Below are 21,817 nucleotides of genomic sequence, written 5' to 3'. Positions count from 1 at the left end.
GTGCAATGAGATTCCGACGTTTAACAGATAGGAACAAATACCACGATGTGAAAATAAGGGGGAAGAGGGTGTATTGAGGAGCACAAAGCACCGGGGCAGGTTTTGTGGGAGCCCCTGGAGCTGCAGCGGGAGGTGGTGGCGTTGGCCGTGCGTTCCGGCAGGGAACGCTGTCCCCGGCTCCTCGGCAGCCCCTCGCTAACGTCCAGCACTGTCACTGCATCATTTTGTCACATTTGCTGATGTCGGTCATATTTGCAGGAAGGGAAGGGGCTGACTCATTGGCACTGCAGACAGGTCATGGCTTTCCCTTGAATCATTTGGTCTTGCCAAAAGGAGTATCTCATTGATTAGAAATTGTTTCCATGGCTATTGGGAAAAATAGAAAATATATTTAGTGGCCAGAGCAAACAGATGGATGGGAAGTAGGATCTTCTAGGCTGTTGCAGGCTCCTTCGATGCAATTTTGTAACAGCATTAGTAAGTCCCTTTGTAATATAATAAAATAATCCTAATGAATCGTTGCCTCTAGGAAGAGAAAATCATAGTTTTGTTTAGTTTTTTTTTTGAGAGCATTAAACTATTTATTTGTAGTTGAAGGTTTTGTATATTTTAGGAAAAGCTGTTTGAAGAAGCTCAAGGATCTTTGCCTACTTGGTCTGCGCTTCTGATGTGATCGTCCTTAAACCCACTAATACGTGGGCAGATGCTTTGGGATTATAAATGAGAGTAAACTGAACGTTGCAGCTTCCCTCTCTAGTGGTGTATATTGAAACCTGAGCTTGAATTTCTTTGCTTGTCCTGGCAGAAGTCAGTCACAGCAGGTAATGCACCTTCCCAAGCACTTTTCCGTAAAATTTCTCACAGGGTGAATATGAAATAGTTAGGCTTAGCAAGTTAAAAGAAGGAGAGAGCGTTTGACATCTCCACTCTTGTTATTAAGAAGCTTGTGCATGCTCTATGTCTGTGCTCTTCTGAAGTATAGCATACGACTGCTATGGAGACTTAGTTCCTCTACACATACTTGTGTGTGAAGTTGTTAGCATAAAAATGAGGATGAGCTGAGTTTTATTTTATAAACAGGATTGAGCTAAACCATCTGACACTTCTCTGGTTTTCTTTGCTGTAGACCTCAAGAGGAACAAAGCAGCAGGGAATTCAGCTGCTGTCACTTTGCTTTTTGGTTTTCTGAAAATAACCACCACCTGCTTTTGACAAATGGATCTTTTTCAGTTTGCTTTTGTGTAGAAGCCCTTTTGGGAGAGGGGAAGGGGAAGGAGAGGAGTTGGTGGTCCCCCCAAGCCCCGTTCTGGTTTCCCAGGGCGCTCTGGAGCCCGAGGGATGCTCCAGAGTCCATGGGAAGCCTTCTGCAGCTTGTCTGCAGGGCTCTGTTCAGGTACAGTGCACTCCTGCTCCCACTGCCTTTCCTATTCCGCAAAAATAGCGGGGATTTTGCCCCTGAGCTGGGCAAGCTGCTACTGCAGTGTTCCCTGCAGGGAGACTCCTTGATTTTCAGAACAAAGTTATGCTGAAGGACTTGGCTTGCATGGGTCCCTCTGGGCTTTACGTGTCTAGGGATGTGCTTAGTAGTCAAGGTTAATAAAATATTTGACTCAACTGTGCCAGTCTTCCTTAGAAGCTGCTCATTGTAATGGATGGAGAGGGCTCAGAATAATGAACTCTAACGGGAATGTGAGCGAAGACATTTACATTTCTTTCCCAACGGGGGTGTTTCAAAATACGCAGTTGTCGAAAGCTTTTTACCTGCGCCATGGGCTGCGCCTTTGAATCGCCTGCCTTGCTCTTCTGCTGGAAGAACGTCTGGAAAAGGGAATGTCCATGGTTCCTGCCGGGCGGCTCTTGGGCGCTGCACAACCCCGTGGGACTTGCTTGGAAGCCCTGGTGGCCTCTGCGGCCCCGCAAAACTCCCTGCCCTCCAGATTCCTGCTCCCTTTCTGCCCTGAACCCGCAGCTTTCTGCCACCCTCCCTTTGAGGATGGAGCCTGGAAAGCTTCTCCTCTGGGGCGGTCTCAAAATTGCTACTTCTACTCTCTCCTTCTCCCAAGACTTTTTCCTTCCTCTGTGAAAGCTAGGAAAAGAGTTATTTGTCTGGGGTGTTCATTTGGTTAGGGGCCAAATTCAGCTGCTTCTGCTAATGCATCAGGAGTCAAGCGGATGTGCATAGAGGAATGTTATCCCAAGGCCAGAAGCCAACTGAGAAATCGGTCTGAATGTGCGCATTACAGGTGCAGAGTGCAAATTATTCAATGCATTAAATTTCTCTTCTCTTTTTTGTCTTTCACGTTGCTCAGCAGCTATTTAGCAAGTGTTTTCACTTGCCTTTGACATCCACTTGCCTTGACTGTTAGGCACTACTCAAATATATTCCTAGGAAGGGAGGTTGCTGTCGGATCTGTGTCCATTAGGCGGTATCATTTGCCTGCCATCCTGGATGATTTTCAGTTTGTGCTCGCTGAAACGCACAGCGTTGCGGAGGAGCTGTTGCATTTGCTGCTTTGCATGGTCTGATGACCTGGTTCTAGATGGACGAATCTGCTTGGCGGGGGGAGACACAGAAATGTGTTGAGACAAAACGCTCGAGTTGAGCCCCAGGTTACTACTAAAGTATGAATATTAGTCTGATCTCCATGTTGTCATCCAAAGGCTTACTGATGGATGCACTAAAAATAGGTATTTCTTCATACCAGGCACGTTATTTTGTGGGATTCTTTTTAGTTTATCCTTCTGAAGATACGTGAAGGTGTAAAATCTTCAGGCTTCAGCGGCGCTGACTGTAACCAGAATGATCAATTCCAACTTACAGTTCTACATAATATCTAACAAAAACGTTTTCCCTACACACTCATTGGAACAGGTAATTACTGCAGCAAATACAGACTAATTTGAAGTGTTAGCTGTTAATTAAAACACTACAGAGGTGTACGGTTGTCTTTTGGTGTAACCAAAGCTCCTATTCAAACTTTATTAATCACTTTACAGTTATTGTGTTGGGGAAGGTCAGGACAGCTGAGATGCCCTGTGAGCCCAGAGTAAACAGATTCCCCCTGTCCCAGGTAATGTGGCATTTGCAAAGCCGGTGGACACGCCGTACCCATGGGCACGGTATCTCCTTTGTGATCCAATTCGCAGGGATAATTAAATGTTAAATTGGTACTGTCAATGCTCTGTAAACCAAACCAGGTATCTGCCCTCTGCTGGAAATTTAACCCAAACTTCCACGGATGAATTAGCGTGCATCATAATTAAATAATCAAGTCTTCCCTTTTAATTCACTTGGAAACAGGAGATCTCTCGTATGGAAAAAGGATCAGCTTTCTTGACAAGCTAATTAAGTTGCCAAACTGTCCAGCCCAGTACATATTAAGCTAACAGACATTCAGCATGCTATCTCAACCTGTTCCTTTGCTTATCATTTTGCTGATCTTAAGTCCATAATGTTTTGCCACTGTTGAGTCATCCCTAGTTACAGCCCTTCGTTTGCTCCTTTGGATTCCGTGATTATGTGCTCAGCTACCAGGCTGTCACTTACCGCTTCATCTGATGGGTATCTGCTTTTTGCACGTTACACTGGCATTAAAATAACAGTGATTTGGGGGAGCGTAGGGAGATTTACATAAATATTTTTTTCTCTCAAACGACATTGGTTTCTAAAAGCTAGTGCTGCTTGTTTTCATAAACGCTTATCCGTAAGTTATTAAATGAAGGTAAGGATTTGGAAACTCCCAAGGTCTTAATGAAATTATATAAGCACTCAGGGTTGTATAAGAGTAAACAACAGTCTTGCTCTGTACTACATATAATTTTGGATAAGAATAAAGCTATTAAAGCTTTTCCTCTTCAGTAGTAATTGCTAGAGGTATATACTGCTAAAATATTATAAATCTTTAAAGTTAGTTCTATGTATATGATATTACTGTGTGTAATGTCATAAATCAGTATGAAACAATAAAACTAGTGAAGAGGAAAACCTTTAATGGTTTTGTTTTTATGCAAAATTACATTGAATTTTTAGTAGGACTTTTTTTTCTCATACCTTTTTATTTTCCTAGAAGCTTATGGTTAGGAATATACAATTCATTGTTAAAAAGCCAATTATGAACATTCTTCAACATAAATCAAGACAAACTGTTCTTGAATTATTGTGGGAGTTCATTTTGAGTACATGTTCACATTAACAGTAACTCATTCTAACCCTGTATACACACATGCTACTCTTAGATACAAATGCAGATTGCTCATTCCACTTGTACTTTCTTCAGGTCCTTAGATTATGATAAAGAATCAGTCATCGCCTGTTTTACTCCACTTTAATTGGTGCAGTTGTGCCTCTCACTGCCATACCACTGAGAATACCCTTAGGATTAGCAGGCTTCAGCAAGAAAGACTATTTTATGAGACTATGAATAAGGTTTTTATCATAACTTCACTGCACTGAAAGGAATTTTGAAAGCGGATACATTCAAGATTGTTGTTATGCTATATAAAATTCTTTAAAGAGTATTCGTTTTGTTTTTAAATGCTTGCAGATGTAAAAATATCTGCTCGAAAGTTCCATTTGGAATATATTCTTTTGGTCAATTGTTGTAGTCAAAGTTTTTCATGAAGTGCTATGTGACAATTGGTTTCGAGTATGATGTATTAGCTCTAAGTCATTTTTCTGTGAAATTAGTATATACGTGCTGCACATATGTATAGAGGTAATTTTATATGATCTCAAGTTATTTAATTTTTTCCCCTCATGCAGAGCATATCATGTCCCTAGTGGAAAAATTCTAGCAGTAAAGGTAAGATATTACAGTAATTTTCTCTCTCTCTCTCTCCTTTCTCTCCATTCTATCTTGACCTCTGTTTCTTTCCTCTCCTTTTTTTATGATTGTTGGATCTCAGTTTGTTTTACTGCATTAAGGTCCACATTGTATATGCAGGAAAGCAACAAAACATAGATCCAGTAAGTCCAAATGACCCCCGAGGTCCCGGAATTCCACGCCGGGGTGCGCAGTTATTCCAGCCCGGGGCGCAAGGCCCGGCACGTCCTCCCTCCAGGATATCCCAGGGCATCCACCCGGCTGCGGCTCTTCCCGATGGGATCAGCAGCACAGCCGGGGCTGCCGCTGGGCAGGAAGGTCCCGGGATGTCACCCTTGGCACAGGTGTCCCCAAGGGCACGTCCTTGAGTAGCCTCTCTGACCTCATTTCCAAATAAGGAGAATTTCCCCAATTTCTTTGAGAGTATTCTGTCTTCCTAGAAGATTTTGCTGTTTCAGCAGGCTTATTCATTTATTTTAGTGTTCTTTCCTTTCATGGTGTATCTTTATCAGACCAAAATTTTATTTTTCATGTTAACATTCCTCATAATTTTGGATGAAGGTGTGTACTGAAGCCTGGCTATGCTCAGATGAATAAAAGTCTTCTCTGAAGTGCGGTTAAATCTGTTAAACTAATGGCAAAACCTCGATTCCTGCATCGGGACAAGGTCGTCGCAGGGATCGGTTATCCTGACAGAGGATTAGCATGCTAACGGGGATGTCTTGGAATAAAGGATCTGTGAAAAAGCAGAGATAAGCATAAGTATATAGTTAATAACATACTGATTTCATAGGGCAAGATAACATTCTGCAAACCTGTTGATTAAAATGCTTAGGGCTGGTAGTAACATCTTTGCTGTGCAAAGTAAACTGCGGTACCTGTATTATAGACGAAACTGGCTACATCATTGCATATTTTACATAAGCTTTACAGCTAGATAACATTGAGAGGATTTAATTGATTTTCTAATGTAACTTTTGTGTCTAATTGAAGGAAAAAGTCCAAAAGAGCAATGGTAGCTTTGAGTGTACACTGACTGATTGCCATTCTTCAACTGCTTTTAGTTTCTCCAGCTCTTAAACTAGCATTTAAATGGACCATTTGATTAATCATTTGTATACTGACTGTAATACTCCCAAATTTCCTTTGAGTTGTACATACTGTAAAAGACAATTATGTCGCCACAGATTAAATAAGTGAATTAAAACAGAATAGCAGCTTAATTTGACCTGTGATTTTGCTCTCGTTCCCTTTAGTGGAACGTATGCCACTCCAGCAAATAGATGAAGTCATCCATGACAGCTTGTGATGAATTGCCGTATTTATACTGTATATTTTAATAGCCTCACACTAATTTAAATTGAGCACAGAGTAAATTATAATTCAGTCACTTGACTGCTTGTATTTAACTTGACAACTCATCCTTATTTGTCCTGGAGGTGTAGCGGAGAGCAGAGGAAATATGTTCAGGTATTCTCCTTTTAAAAATTAACCCTTTTTCCCTTGAAATGTTAGGTATTTTAAGTTCATTTATGTTGTAACGTGCTAAGTGTTTTCAAGGTTGCTTTATTTTAGGCAGGAGCTTGAGGTTTAGGCTCAGCTGACTCTACTGTAGTGCTCTATCCTCTTGTGAAGGAAACTTGTGGTTTGGGATCCAAGCCCTTAGGGAGGTGCGAGTTCAGTTTGTAGCTTGGGCAGAGCCAGGTGTTGGGGGTGAGGCAGCTCTGTGTGCCCATTTACACCCAGCAAATGGCACTAGTTCCACTCCTTTACCTCACAGAAGTGAGGAAAATAAACAGGAGAGCTCGCTGTCCCCTGCGAAATTCCAGAGGCCTGCCCTGCCGTTTCAATAAAACGAGTTACGGTGACCTCATTTTCTAATACCCATCTCCAGCTCTATCAGCTGGGGAGGGGGGACCGTTTCAACTAATCTTGAAATAAGTACAGGCACCCGAGGCCCTGGTGGGATGCCAGAGCTGAGCTCCCGTTTATCCGGGCTCTCCAAGCGCATCCACGTCCAGGGAGCAGCCAGGCTGGCGGCAGAGCTCGGAGCTCCGCGCTGCCCCGGGCCGGCTCGCTCGGCTCTTCCCTCCACCGGCCCCGTGTTCGCAGCTCCAGCGCAAACTCGTTAACAAATTCCGCTCCCGCGTGTGTCGATCAGTGCTCTGCGAGTTCACAGCAAGGCATTTTATGCTTGATGAATTCAGTTTCACTTGTCTGCTCGCAATTCCACGAGAATCTCAGTTGTTCCTTTGCTTGCTAGACTCTTCTTCCTAAAGGTGCTGTTTCAGAAAACTTATCATCTGATATTGAATCTGTTTTGCTCACCTCAGTTACAGTTGTGGAGGTTTTAGCCACCCCCTTATTTGTTGCTGCTTTCCTGGTAGCGGTAGGACTGAGGAGTCTCCTTCTCAACACTGTTTCACACAGTGTTCACAGCGGTAGCTCACTCATGCTTGGAAGGTGCTTCCTGCACGTGAACCACCTCCTCTTAATATTCTTGGAAACTTCGAACCTCCTCTTCTTAATATTGTTGGAAACGTTGTCCAAAAGAGCTAAGCATGAGAATTACAGGTGTGTGAAGACAGAGCTGGGTAGGTTCCCCCCACCTCCCTCAGCCCCGTTTCAGTGCAGTAACACAAGGTTCTCTAACCTTTACATGAGGAGTGTCTCATTTGTGTGGCGAGTCACACAAGCCACATCCGTTGGGATGGAGTAAACCACTTCTGTAGACCAGTTCTGCAGGGAAACCGAGCCAGTGGCTTCCCCTAAGGTAACTTATGGTGCTGTGTGCTCACCACAGAGTTGCAGCAAAACTGGTGCGTTGCTTTTGGAAACCCAAGTGAGGTTCCACTAATGAAGGCTTGGGATGCTGTAAGGTGCAGGGCTCAGGCAAGAGGAGGGAATCCTGCCTTTCCAGGGTATCCTCCCTGCGAATGCAGGATCTCCATGTAATTATAACCAATGAAACCAGCTAGAGACCTTTCCTCATGCCCGGGCTTGGTTGAGTGGCCATCAGTCCCCGGCTTGACACTGATCTTGCTTAGTTAGTCCTGGCTTAGGCTGGGGAGGCCTTGACAGTGAATGAGGCTGGGAGATTTCTCAAAGCAAAAAGAATCGGGTGAAGCAAAATTAAATTTTATTCTGCTGACAAGATTAAGTCCTGGTAATACTTTAATGGGTAAAACTGATAGTGTTCCAGCAAATTATTTTTTAAGTTTTTCATGCTGGAAAAAATGTAAGTGAATATTGTTGGCAAATGATTATTGATCTAGACAAGCTTGCTAAATGTTTCTTGGCAGCCCTGTGTTACGGTCACAATTTAGTTTAGTGACAGCTTTTATAAATAACCCTAAAGGAAACTCCTGATAGAAATGGGTTATCCTTTTTACTCTTAGACAGATTTTGATACTGTAAAATATACGTTTAGAGGTGGGCTCTCTGTATCTTGCTTCATCAGCAATGTGTGAGGCCTATAATAATGGAGTCTGTTAATTCTGCAAATCTACTGTGTTTTCCTTTGCAGTATTTAACTATAAAGTATTGAATGGTAGAAGACTCAGTCTGGGAAAAATGCACTGCGAGTCCTTTTTGCTGACTGCGATTACTTAGATGCTATCGCAGTGGTCAAGAAAAGCGTCTAAGTGTTCAAATCATCACGGTACAGGACGCGTGGAGAGTCCACGTTCCACCCGGAGCCTGACCACGTCACAGTATATTGGGGAATCCCTTTTTTGCCCTTTTAGTGCTTGGCAATACACCTGCAGCTTTAGGAATCCTGCTTCTGTCGGAAGCGGGATCCTTGGCGGGAGCCTGTCCATGGAATGCTGCAGCGCTGGGGCTTGGTGCTTGGCTGCTGCCACTCCGTCAGGCCACCAAGACATTCAGATGCTGCTTTCAGTGCCCTAAGTGCAATAAGGAAACCCAAACCATCCACAGCAGCCTCCCCGGGAAGGGCTGGCCCTGCCATCCCCACAAAGCTGGGACGGATCCTCAAGGAAAGGAAGGGAGAGCTTTGTAAAAAATGTTGGTTTAGGCACTGCTAATGCTGGGCTTTTAGCAACTGTCTCCTTCCTTGGAGGCATTTGACTTGGAGAATTTGATTCCTTCCTTTGCCAATAGCTCTGTTAAGATCTCCTCTTGCTCCCTCAGCAAGTTTGCTGATGATACCAAACTGGGAGGAGTAGCCGATACCCCAGAGGGCTGTGCTGCCATCCAGAGGGACCTGGACAGACTGGACAACTGGGCGGTGAAAAACCTCATGCAATTCAACAAGGCCAAGTGCAAGGTCCTGCACCTGGGGAGGAATAACCCCAGACACCAGTACAGGCTGGGGACCGAGCTTGTGGAGAGCAGCTCTGCGGAGAAAGACCTGGGTGTCATGGTGGACGACAAGTTGACCATGAGGCAGCAGTGTGCCCTCGTGGCCAAAAAGGCCAATGGGATCCTGGGCTGCATTAAGAAGAGCATCTCTAGCAGGTCGAGGGAGGTGATCCTGCCCCTCTACTCAGCCCTGGTGAGGCCGCATCTGGAGTACTGTGTCCAGTTCTGGGCTCCACAGTACAAGAGGGATGTGGAGCTGCTGGAGAGAGTCCAGCGCAGGGCTACAAGGATGATCAGGGGCCTGGAACATCTGCCCTATGAGGAGAGGCTGAGGGAGCTGGGCCTGTTCAGCCTGGAGAAGAGAAGGCTGAGAGGGGATCTAATCAGTGTATATAAATACCTCAAGGGAGGGAGTGCAGAGGACGGTCATGGTCTCTTTTCAGTGGTGGCCACTGATAGGACTAGAGGAAATGGCCGGAAACTGAAACATCAAAAATTCCATAGGAACTTAAGGAAAAATTTCTTAACAGTGAGGGTGACAGAGCACTGGAACAGGCTGCCCAGAGAGGTTGTGGAGTCTCCTTCTCTGGAGATCTTCAAAACCCGCTTGGATGCAGTCCTGTGCCACGTGCTTTAGGTGTCCCTGCGTATGCAGGGGGGTTGGACTAGATGATCTCTAGAGGTCCCTTCCAACCCTAAGCATTCTATGATTCTATGATTCTATGATCTCCCTTTCACTTACTCCTCCTGTCTTTTTTTCTCACATAATGAATATACGAGTTTTCAGTTTTTACTTTGAATTGTTCACTTCCTTTTTATGTCAGAGCTGACCATGCGTCCAATGTTTATATTTTAGGTCATACCCTTAGATATAACACTGGAGCTCCAGAAACAGATTATGTCAGAGTTGGAAATTCTTTACAAGGTATTTGTTTTTTCTTATTTAAATTATGCTTGCTTATAATCCTTCTGCTTATGCAGAAAAATTTAAAATGGGTTTCTTTTTTTCCTTTCTTTTTTCAGTGTGACTCATCATATATCATAGGATTTTATGGTGCTTTTTTTGTAGAAAACAGAATTTCATTGTGTACAGAGTTCATGGATGGTGAGTTGTGTATCTAGTGTGCTTTTAATTGCTGCAAATGTAAATGGGAAAATCGTGTAAAGATGTGCACTTCCTGGATGCAGCCGCATGCAATAATATGGCTTTGAAGTATAAAGTAAAATATTAATAGTTTTGCCAGTAGTGTTTCAAAAACAGTCTAGTGTTGGGGTTGTATATATGCTGGGGTATGCTGTATTTTCCTGAATGTAATTTCATTTTATTGAAAATGTAAATAGAACAGAAATAAATGCTAGCTTAATTTGTGGTTTGATATTTGAGTTTTCCATACAATCTGTCCTCGCTGACAAAACAGCTGTTCCTCACTTTTAATGTTTTGATAGCCAAAACAGATTTTCTTTTAAAGAAATCTATTAACCCAAAGTCCTGTGTGTTTTCGGTGGAAATCGGTTCTTAATTGCAAGATAAGGAATCATTTTCCACCGCAGCTGTTTAGCTGTGCTGCACTTGGTTTCTTGTCGAGTCTTCCCGTGTTCCTGCCCGTGTGAGACTCCTGCAGACCAGGAGTGTCTCCCTCCTCGCGGTCCAATGCTACTGCCTTTATGGAGATTTATTGGGACGCAGCTTTGAAATTTTGTGCTGGGCGGCATTCCTGGACAAAAGGCTCCTCAAACAGGAGAAGTGTCCTTATTAAAGCGATTTATAATCGTTGCTGCCCTCTGTGTACCAGCTCGGAGAGTGTCGCGCTGCTGACAGCTGCAGTCCCCATGTGTCTCGTGCTTCAACATCGAGTTTCAACTTGGGGCTGTCCTTAACAGGCAATTCCCCGTTGCTCTTCCGAATTTCCCTACGTGGCAGCACCTTTCACAAAGGTTCAGCTAAGCTGCAAGCAAAGGTGCAAGGATCTAGCAAGTAATTTCCCTTGCAGGGAAGGCACCCTGGCAGGAAGAAGCCCTAAACCAAGTATGAGCTGTTGAGCGTTGTTGAGTAGCCGCTTTGTTTCTACCAGTACATAAATAAAACCCTTTAATTTAGGGGGGCACGTTTTGTTTTCTCCTTATCAAAAGTGGTCTATTATTATTGTTGTTACTGTTTTTCTCTCTCTGTATTTCCTGTCTCTGTTCCAGTGATCTTTGTGCCCAGTTTCCAAGCATGAGTATTCGCTTGGATTTCCCTTATTTCCCCAGTTTGATGACAGTGTTACGTTTATTCAGCAAAGCCTACAAGTCAAATTCTCCGGTGCTCTCACGCTGTGCGGTGTTAACCATTTCTGTGTTCTCTCCTTGCAATGCACTCAGCCTTGCAAATGTTTGTTAAGCAGTGCTCACGTGTAGTAGGAAAGCAGCTGCTCACACCAAACCTGCTCCTCTTCAGAGACTTTTTAAAATGATGGACATAAATGCTTGCAGTTCTGAGTTCTTGTTAGAAAAACCTGTAAGCCTTTAAGGCATGCATCTCTCACGATGCTGCACACCGGTGGTGTTTACTGACCATGCAGAAATTACTTGAAATTATACTGGAGATGACCTCTGCTCTGCCTCATGTTGTGCACTCCTTCTGGCAGAAAGCGACAACAGGCATTTAAAGGAAGAACAAAATGCAAATAAAGGGACCTTGCCAATAATTTTTTTTCAGACCTTGAATTTCAATGGGCAAGGATGCAGGTGAAGTTTAAAGGAAGAAGAAAAAAAAAAAAAACTACTTCTGCAGAGGAACAAGTGCTAATATTGACAGATTTTTGGCCTTTTGACTTTGTGGACCAGTTGGTAGTTTCTGAATCCAGTCTTTCAGAAATCCCCCCTGATCCTGTTTGTCTAGAGGTACCATTAAATCGTATTTATGATTTTTTAAAATCCAGGTATTTCTTTCTTAAAATACCTAGGCACAGACAGATATCTGTGACTTAAACTTGGCGTTTTCCGTCTGCCTCTCTTGAGGTACTGTGACTTAGGGGTTTTCACAGGGGAAGTTTGCAAATACCAAAGCACAGAGGTGGCCCTGCTACCTGCCTATTGATCTTAGAGGTGTGAAATGAAGATGACTAATCTTTGCCCCTTTATTATCTATAAAGGGTAATATATAATAAAGATGTTCTTGGAAATCAAGATGGTGAAATGCACTGTTGCCTCTTTTCCTTGGAAGTGGTGAGCACCCGCCAAATTCCAATTAAAAGTAGCAAGAGGTACCCCAGCTACCTTTTGTAGTGGGGTTTGGAGACTTTGTCCACAATGTTTATCCACTAAATATTTTTTCCCTTATAAAAATGACAGGTCATCTCCTAATTATTTGCATTTTTTTTAACACTGAATTGAATTTCCCATGTCCTCTGTGAAAGAGATGGGCAAAGGTCCTTCCCGGTCCTCCGGGGGTGTCTGTGCCACCTCCGTGCGTGTGCGATGTGGCCCAGCTGGAGCCTGCTGACAAAAACTGTCCCCTTGCCCGAGAGCAACTGCTCCTGCTCCATCTCCAGAGCTCCACAGCCTCCCTGTGCTCTGAGCTGTGGGAAGAAGCTGTCCTCAGGTGTGTGTGTTCTGTACGTGTCGTGCACCGCTAGGACAGGGCTTTGGGACAGGGTTCGGATGCTTCCCATTTTGAAATCCACTGTCATTTTGCGGTTGACTTTGGAAGAAAGTGAGGCTGAGTCTGGGGGCTCTGAGTTCTCCAGTTTCAGTGATTCATCCTGTGACTGGGGCGTTTGCTAAAATGAATCTTGGTGTTAATGCTGCAAACAAAACTAACGTGGGTGGAGAGAGAGCTGCTTTGTGTGTTTGTTGAGAGGTTGGTAGATTTTTAAGGACAGTTATTTCTGACACAGTTATTGTTCTATCACTGATGGTGTTTTTATTAATAACCAAGGCCTAGAAAACCCTTGTGACTTCAAATCTAGGGCACTATTTCATTTTGTGTTACCTAAGCACGTTTTGTTTGTCCCTGCAGGGGGTTCTTTGGATGTTTATAGAAAAATTCCAGAACATGTCCTGGGGAGAATAGCAGTAGCTGTAAGTACTTCTTTGCTTTTGTCTTTCAATATTTGGTTGTGCATTTAACACATCTCTGATTTAAGTGCTCAGGTGCCCACTTGGGACACTGAATCATTGCTGGAGTCCTTGTCCCCTTGTCTGTGCACAAGGAAGGGTCCTTCCTGTCTAACACCCTCCCAAACACCTTGTGCCTGCATGGGGACACTGCTTTGGGACAGCTTGGGATCTGCCCGGGCCAACATTCGGGGTCTCCATTGGTTTCGTAATCTGTGCTTGCTCTGCCTGTTGCAAAGGTGTCCAAATGGGAATTTAAGGAATTCAGCCATTTGAGTCATCAACAGGTGAGTTGCCAGAGGCTTAAGAAATATAAAAGGACATGATTAATTTATTGGGATAAGCAAAAGACCTGAATTTGCTGGAGAACTAGGCAGCTGTGTTTCCTCCTAGTAACCTTTCTAGGATGGAGCAGTCATCTTGGTGTCCCTTATGTACCTCTTAAGTCCTCCTGTGCTGTCTAGTGTCTAAAAAGCAGTTCAGAAGCCCCGTCCTAGCCCTTACAGTGATTGCTCATCTGCCCCTTTCTGCTGATCCTCCCATGATATTTCCAGTCTAACTGACCTTATTCTGCACAAAACAAGTAGCTCAATTAGCTCTGCTTCTCAGGTTGAAAAACGCAGTCAGTCCTTGTTAGGAAAATGCAGTGGTAGAGCATGTTTTCTGACTTACCCTGCAATAGATGAACATCTTCAGGCAAATTAGTAGAAAGCTGAAGCTTTTACATTGGCTGACAAAGCTGGCCTGGGTGCCAGCCACTTTCTTGCCCCTCTCCCAGACCCTTCATACATGACCAGGCCTGCCTGGAAACCCCAACAGACACTTCAGGGGTGGACACTGAATTAGCCTGTGGTCCCAGAAGAGCCATCGGTGCCAAATGTCTGATGGGTTTGGTAGCAGTGTTGACTGTTGGCTCCTTCCAGCGCCTGGTAATCCATGGTCGTGTCTCAGCAGCCTTCAGTGACTTCTAGAAATTCACTAGCTGGGATTGAAAACTGAGTTTGGGGAACAAAAAGAGAGAAAAACTTGTTCAGTTGGTGCTGTGACTCAACACGGGGTGATTGACCAATGTCTTAATAGATCTCACTGGGGAGAGACTGCTAAACAATTGCTAAATATAAGGAATACTTTGATAACTTAAGCAGTTTAAAGCATAACAAAGTTATTCTATCATGTGCCATTTAATTAAGTGCTGGGTTTTCACATTCATTATACATCAAGCTGACAATTTAAATCCTTTAATCCAACACAGGCAGCTATTTAGTCTCTGTTCATTGTAATTCACAGCTCTACTTTCTCTTAATTTGTGTGGCCTGCCCAGGGTGATGAACATCCTTCTCTGATGCTGTTTCCTCTAAGTAGCTTCAAATCTGCTCATTATATAGCCTAGCAGTTTCTTATGGAATTTGAATGCTTTTCACCTCCAGTTCAGAACAAAAACGTTTCATCTCTTCCCTACGGAGTAACGAATAAGTCGCTGACGATGTCCTCATATTCCTGACGTTAAATGGTGTGTGTGTTGTGTAATACAGGACTGGCCTGTGGGTGTTTCTCCCCTTTCCTTTTCCCCATCTCACTTCTTTTTTGTATATTTACTACATCTGCCTTAACCTACTCTTATCTCTGTAGTATCGTCCACCCGTGTCACCTCTTCCCGTGCTCCCTAGGCCGCCCGCCTTGGCCTGGCGCAGATGTCCCCCTCCATTTCTCACTTAGCCCTAACCGTGCTGCTTCAGCCCCAGCTTTTATGTCTTGATATTTATTTTTGCTCACCTACTGCCTGACCCCTTTACACATCTGTTAGTTAGCGAACATGACTCCCTGACATGGACGGGGGGCTGATACTCAGATTGTTGTTGTCATTAGGATATTTGCTTCTTTAGCAAGCTGTACCATGCCCAGTGCGGGGAAGGGGTCAGGAGAGAGGTGAAGGCAGGAGCAGGAGCCTTCAGAGGAGGAACTCGCCCCTTTGCCTCGTTTTCCCCTCACAGAAGGTGCGCAGAGGCCCAGCCGGCACCGGCAGGTTCCTGTGCTCATTTTTCCCTCATCCAGCCCAGCGAGCCTGTGGGAAGGGGCAAGAAAAGCCTTTGTTTTCCTCTGTATTTTATCAGTGGCAGCAGCAGTGGCTCCTTTAAGTTTCCCCCAAATGTCTGCCCTGTTCTTGGTGCCTGGCATTTCAGTAGAGCCCAGGAGCCCATTCTGTGGGCTGGGACACTGCCCCTGGACACCACCACCCCAGCCCTGAACGCCTTGTACCCAAAGGATTTTTTTTCTATATTAACAAGAAGGAGAATGTGAAACAAAAGCTAGAATTTGCCTGGAATCTGTGGGCAAAAGCTGGAGTTTTGGTAGTCTGGAGGAAGCATTAGGTTTTTTTATCTATATATTTTCTTTCTACCTTCCTTGTGCCATGTGCACACAGTCATTTGTCTTTTATTCTCCCGAGACACGTACAATGCATTAGTCTATTGAAGCTGCTTAGCTTCAATGTGTGACCTGAGCATCTGTTAATTAGAAGCCCGTTTTATTGTACTTGTAGAAGTTTTAAGGTGAAACCATTTCCAGAGGAAAAAGATGCAGGCATACTTAGGCATTTAGCAGGGTTCAAGCATTTCCCTCTCTCTGATTTGATGATTTTCTTAAATTCCTACAACAAGAAAACAAGTAAGCCCATAAAAAGCACTGGACTACCAGCCTTTAAAAGCTCTTATCTGCTCACAGCAACCAAAACTGGGAAATTGCAGCTGGTCTAAAACAAGATCTGCTCTGTGGCACAAAGACAAGGCAGTACACTGCCCCGTGCTCCGCTCACTGCCTTAAATGCTAAATTACATTTAAGGTCACTTTGATCTTCACAGGCTGGGACTGATCTACCTGAAATCTCTTCCTTTGCAGCCAAAAGGACAGGGCTCTGTGGCTGCTCTGCTCACTCACTGCCTTCCAGGCTGCTATAAATACAAATAACACCCCCAGTGCACGGCTTAGCGGCTGTAAACTGCACTCCTTTGCTCTACAGTCGCTTTCAGACAGACTCTCCCATCACTTTGTAGGGACCAGAGGAGTGTTTTGTGCACTTGGTCAATCAAACGTTATCAGACAGTAGCAAATACAACTGTTTTTCTCATGTGAATCCAAAGAGGAGCGGGAAGAGGAGCTTCTGGCTTGCGTATCCCAGGGCTGCAGGGCAGAGCGCTGGAAACGGAGCCAGGCAGCGCCAGGAAGCAGGGAGGAGAAGCGCTGGGTCCTGGGCAGCGAGGGGCACGTGTGGAGCAGCTGCAGAGATCCCTGACGTTCACCCAAAATCCACAAAACGAATCCCCAACAAGAAGGGGAACCTTTCTGTTGTGATTTCTATATATGTGAAGGGCTACTGCTTTTTTTCTTCAAAGGAAAAGTGTATCTTGAGAACCCCAACGTGATGTCGTATTTGCTCCTGTTTTCATGCTACCCTGTGTGTGTTTGGTTCTGTCAATATAAAATCTGTCCTACCTTTGCTTGCCACTTCACACATTTATTTTCACTTCAATTTCTGAAGCAGTGACATTGTGCACTGTATTTTGAGTGCTAATGTTGATTGAAGTTCTCCCTGAAAGGATGTGCACTTGAACTGTCAAGACTGTGAGTGATTGACAGCAGGTAGAAGTACTTTTTGTGTCAAGGCTTTGTCAAGTCATTGTTGTAAAACCTACTTTACTGAATACCAATAATTCCTGCTAGATGTTCAATCAAAAGGTACCCTGTTCCTACACCATCCTAGAAGAACGGTTAATCCTTAGTGTCCTTCCCTAATAGGCAAATTTGAGGTAGGTCATTTACAGCACTTTGCATCAGGTTAGGCTGTTTGGGGCACTTGTGGGTGCATATTCTCAGTTTGGCAGCCCAGCTTAAGGGGAGAAACTCTGAGAGATTCTGAATGGGAGAGTTTGGTTAACACTGTGTCTTTTATAGCTGCTTATCCAGCACAAGCACCATAGTAAAGATGTTTAATAACTCACATCTGTTATTTTTTCCCCTAACAAAAGTTTGCTTTATTTCTCTGCATAACTGTTTTTAAAGTAAATTAATTTTACAATGTTTCTGAAGATTTTAAGTAGTTTTTCGTTATTTAATAATGAAATAAATTTACTGCACCGAAAATCATTTTTATTGTTAGAGGAAACCCAAGATGTTGCTTGCCTCTTATTTATTTTCACATTGACATACATTTTTTCTTCTCATGTCGAGATGCTGTGCGAGTAGAATCCCCCTGTTTCGCTTCCGGAAACATGGAAGTGAACGCGGCCACACCACGGGGCATGTAATCTGACTGAGTTTAACTCTGAGGATTGCCAGCTAGAGCAATTTAGTGGAGATCCAGAATCATTATTTGGTACACAAAAGAGATTCAGATTCCCCTTATGTTCTTGGATACAAAATACATTTTAAAGTGGGTTTCTGACCCAATAGGAAGGCTGAAAATTACCATGCTCTCTGTTCCCTTGTTGTATAATATTTTTAGCACTTCTACTTGATCACTGTAACAGAAGTGATTTCATTTCAGGCTACTCATACAATGAAAAGAGTGTAACTGTAGTAATTGTAATGTCTGAAAAACTCTTGACTTTACAAACGTTTGGAAATGCTTTGTTGTTCTGGAGATGCCCAGGGAGAACTCAGGAAAATGAATGAAACGTCATGTCTTAGATGGAAACTTTGCAAAAAGATGTGCTCTGTTAGAGAAGATGGCTGAGGCAGCAGAGATGGTTTGGGTAAAAACAAGCAGAAAGACAAATGTGCTGATTGAATCTTGTTAGTTCTTTGGGGCTGCTAGAACAAAGTAAATCTAGGGAAAAAATGTTAAATGCGAAAGGTGTTGGGGTTTAATTACTTTATAGAAGCAAAACCTGCAGAGATGATAACTTTTAATACCCAACTGCTGTGTTAGGTAGTTGACTGAATATCTTATTTAATCTTTGTTATAAATATAGTCGTATTGGATTCGGAAAATAAGTAGGGTAAGAGTCGAATTTGGTGATGATCTTATTAGGTCAGGAGGAGAAATAAGTACGCTGTGTAAGGAGGTATTGTGGGGTTCTGGTTTGAGAGGTATTTCTGAGCCCACAGCAAGGTCGTACAAACATTGATTAAAATGTATCTCGTACATAAGGTGCTCCAATGTAGTTCTGAAGTAATTTGCAGGGTTTTTGTTTGTTTTATTATTAGGAAATTATATTTTATTTATTTAGGAAGAAGTTTTGTCATATGTCCCTAAGGAACCTACTATCATATAAGCCCCAAGCAGCAGGTTTACATCCGTGGCCCATAATTTTGGTGTATTTTTTGTATGTCTGGAATTTTTTTTGTTTGTTTGTTTTTCATAAACATGACTCTTAATATAACATCATTTTACCAGCTAGGTTGTTTTTTCAGTAGCTTTTATTTGTGCAGTCTCCCTGGTTGTGGTTTGCCCTAGAGCTCGCGGGGTGTTGGAGGCGGCTCTGCAGAAATGTGCGTCCTGGCCACGTTTGTCAGTGATAGTTTGGGCTTGCTGAGCTCTAGAAGGAAGTGGAAGGGAAGATGATCTTAAAGAAAATAACCTGTTAGTTAAGATAATGAGGTGTACGAGAGATCCGAAGAGGGAGCTTCCTCATCCAAGGCCAGTGTCTTTAGTCACTGTGTGACTACACCCCAGAACAGACATTTCTGTCTCCTCTTTTTTTGGTGCTGGAACCTTTAACCTGTGTTGTTCTTTCTTCTTGAATTCAGGTTGTGAAAGGCCTTACGTACTTATGGAGCTTGAAGATTTTACACAGAGGTGAGTAACAGCTGTTTTCTGTTTTCCAACAAATTACCATGTTACTTCAACAACCCTTTTTACAAGGACAGAGACCATACTAAGACCTGGTTTGGTTCCGATGGAGCTATCCAGAGTGAACCTCATGTATTAGCCTCAGAGCGGATCACCTGATAAAATATTTCAGTGCTTTTCTCTTATTACCTCTTTTCTACTCCCTTACAGGCAGAACACTAAAGCGACAGAGATTAATTTTACAGACATTTAGATGCTTAGGGTTGCAAAGAGATGCCCAGTAGAACTTTCAAAATCTGTAAGGCAAATCAGATGCTTGAATGCTGTCAAGAATTGAAGATAAGGTGAAATTGCTAATGTGTTTTGGAAATCTCCCATGACAGCCGCAAGCACTGCCAGAGGTTTCATCCCTGAAACTGTGGATCATGTCTTGTGAAATGGCAATGTATAATTAAGAAATACAGTTTTAAGCCTGCTTGAAATACCAAAGCAGTTGTTCATCAAACATATTTTTGATGTTTAGTCTCCTTCCTGAAATTAATTTGTATTTTTAAAAATCTTTTTATTTATTTTTAGTGCAGTTAGATTTTGTTAAGAATCTGTCTATCATCCTAAGTTGGTCGGTATGGGCTAGAACTTTCAAAAAAGCATTGGTTTGGAAAATGCAGAAAATGCTGCTTAAAGATCAAAGGACCTCCCCGCTGCCAAAAAAGAAAAAAAAAGAAAAGAAAACAGGAAAAGGGAACTCATTACATTTTATAATGTTGCTCAAGTGTCTGCAAGTAACAGCTCTGGTTCCTAATGCTGCTAACTATCCTGTTTAATTTAACCCATCTGCTCGCTCAGTCCATGCACACAGTTGGAGAGTGCAGTAACCGGCATCATTTGGGATTGAAGGAGAAGTGTGTAGTAGAGAGACGAGGAGAAAATTGGACGTTGTAAAATTGTCCGTGCTAAGGCAAAGAGTATTTCCCGTGGCCTGCCTGTGCTTGGAGCGTGCGGAGTAGGAGCTGGGTTCTGGAAAGGAGGTCAGGACTACGCGGCTTGGGTGGCCACTGTCCTTGTAGGGTCAATGGTGGGAGCTGGGCACCTCTGGAGAGGGATCCAGGGATCTGAGCCCTGACGGGGAAGAGCAATTCAATAGGAAATAGGAAGGAAGGAATACTCATTAGCTAATAGGCAGCACCAGAAGGTGTCTGAGGCGCTGCCCCTGCTCGGAGTTTAGTCTCGGGCCGGGTGTTGGTACTGCCGTGCGCATGAGGCTGTTGTGGAGCAGAAGATCCTGGCTGTCCTCGGTGCAATGGCCCGAGCAGGAGCTGTGACATGGGGCACCTACGTTCAGTTCCCCCTCGTCCCCTCTCCCGCGGTGTGTCCTGCCTGGGAGAGCCCTCGGACCTGGGAATAGTCTAGTCTGGGTTGGAGGGAGAGGACTGTGGCCAGGGAGGGAATAGGGATCGGGAAGGAACCTGGCTTTGATGCCGCTGATTAGAGGGCGAGTGAAACGCTAGGGCTGTTGATGTGTTTGACCTAAGGCTGTCACTGTATTAAAAGAACAGAGAGATCCAGACCAACTCAGTGCAGGCCGAGGTTAGCAGAGAGGCCCCATTCCTGATGAGAGTTTAAACATTTCACCTATTAGCTTGCATGTTCTCAGATGGAAGTATTTATCAGCTCATCTACTCTCTGCAAAGTGACGAAAATCTAGGTGCTTGAGCTGCCTCAGCAATTGCCAGAATAAATATTGATAAAAAGAAAAGGTGGCTGGGACATCCCTGGCTGGGTATTTCTCTGAATAAACTGCACAGTCCTTCCAAGCCTCTGTGGCATCCAGGAAGGAGCAGCAGATTTGAATTTCCTTTTGTTCTGGATCTTTTCAGTAAAGGCTGTGGCCGCTCGAGGTGATTTGAGCAGTGAATTGCCTTGTGGTGCAGCCCCATTGCTGTTCCAGCAGGACACTGTGCGGCTCCTCTGCTGTGAGCCCAGAACCAGGGGCTGATCTCTGCTTTTGCAGTAAAGTGGAGACTTCCCCTCCTGGACGGCCGCCTTTGCCTGGCCTGGAGAGTGGAGGTCAGTTTTGCTGAACTATGTGTGGGCCTTGCTATTGTCTAAAGAAAAACAGAGGAACTTGTTTTGATTTAGATTTCTCTCTCCTTGATGTGTGTTGCTGACTTGGCCAAGCTGAGAACTGTGCTGTAAATGACACAGAGGGGAGAATTTTTCTCCTGAGGTCCAGCTGTTTTTCTCCAAGAGATGGTTTTTCAGGACACACTGCTGACCTGCTTTTCTGTCTTAGAGATGGCTACAGAGTAATGCAATGCAAGGGAGATGCCTGCTTCTCAGTCATCTCCTTCAGCTGTCTGCTGCCTTTAATGCATCAGGAGACAAAGGAAAAGAAATAACCCTGACTTCCTTGTTGACACATGTAAACCAGGCCGGTAGGAAGCTCTTACAGGTGAAGAAGTCAAGAATTTCCTTGGTGGTGATAGCAATCATCATGAAGAAGCTGTGTAACACAGTGCAGCAAACGGCAGTTTCTGACTAGATCATGGATTAAAGCAAAGGAAACAAACAATGAACGAGTCTTTTATTCCAGATCAGACATTTCAGCAAATATTACAGCTTAACTTCAAAACATACCTTGCAACTAATGAGGTGATAGCCGTGCATATTAATAAATGCAACGCTGTAGTCGTAGTCATCACACCCACATCAAACATAAACAAAAGATTAACACCTACACCACTTCTTTGGAAGATGTGAGAATGTCCCAATGATAAGTGTGCTC

At 43.8% G+C, this 21,817-nt stretch overlaps 1 protein-coding gene across 1 annotated transcript in view; it reads left to right on the top strand.

The window, feature by feature from the left end:
• Positions 1-21,817, top strand: part of MAP2K5 (mitogen-activated protein kinase kinase 5) — a 120,302-nt gene that overhangs the window by 35,856 nt on the left and 62,629 nt on the right. The window contains exons 9-13 of the mRNA XM_088533961.1: positions 4,763-4,802; positions 10,003-10,071; positions 10,170-10,251; positions 13,147-13,208; positions 18,990-19,038. Of these exons, the coding sequence (XP_088390087.1) occupies positions 4,763-4,802; positions 10,003-10,071; positions 10,170-10,251; positions 13,147-13,208; positions 18,990-19,038 (302 nt within the window). The remainder of the gene's footprint in view (positions 1-4,762; positions 4,803-10,002; positions 10,072-10,169; positions 10,252-13,146; positions 13,209-18,989; positions 19,039-21,817) is intronic.

The sequence above is a fragment of the Tinamus guttatus genome, unplaced genomic scaffold (genome assembly GCF_059628265.1).
Source record: "Tinamus guttatus ecotype Peru unplaced genomic scaffold, ASM5962826v1 Tinamus_guttatus_pri_ptg000004l, whole genome shotgun sequence".
NCBI classification, from domain to species: domain Eukaryota; kingdom Metazoa; phylum Chordata; class Aves; order Tinamiformes; family Tinamidae; genus Tinamus; species Tinamus guttatus.
This window is presented reverse-complemented; position numbering and strand designations above follow the sequence as displayed.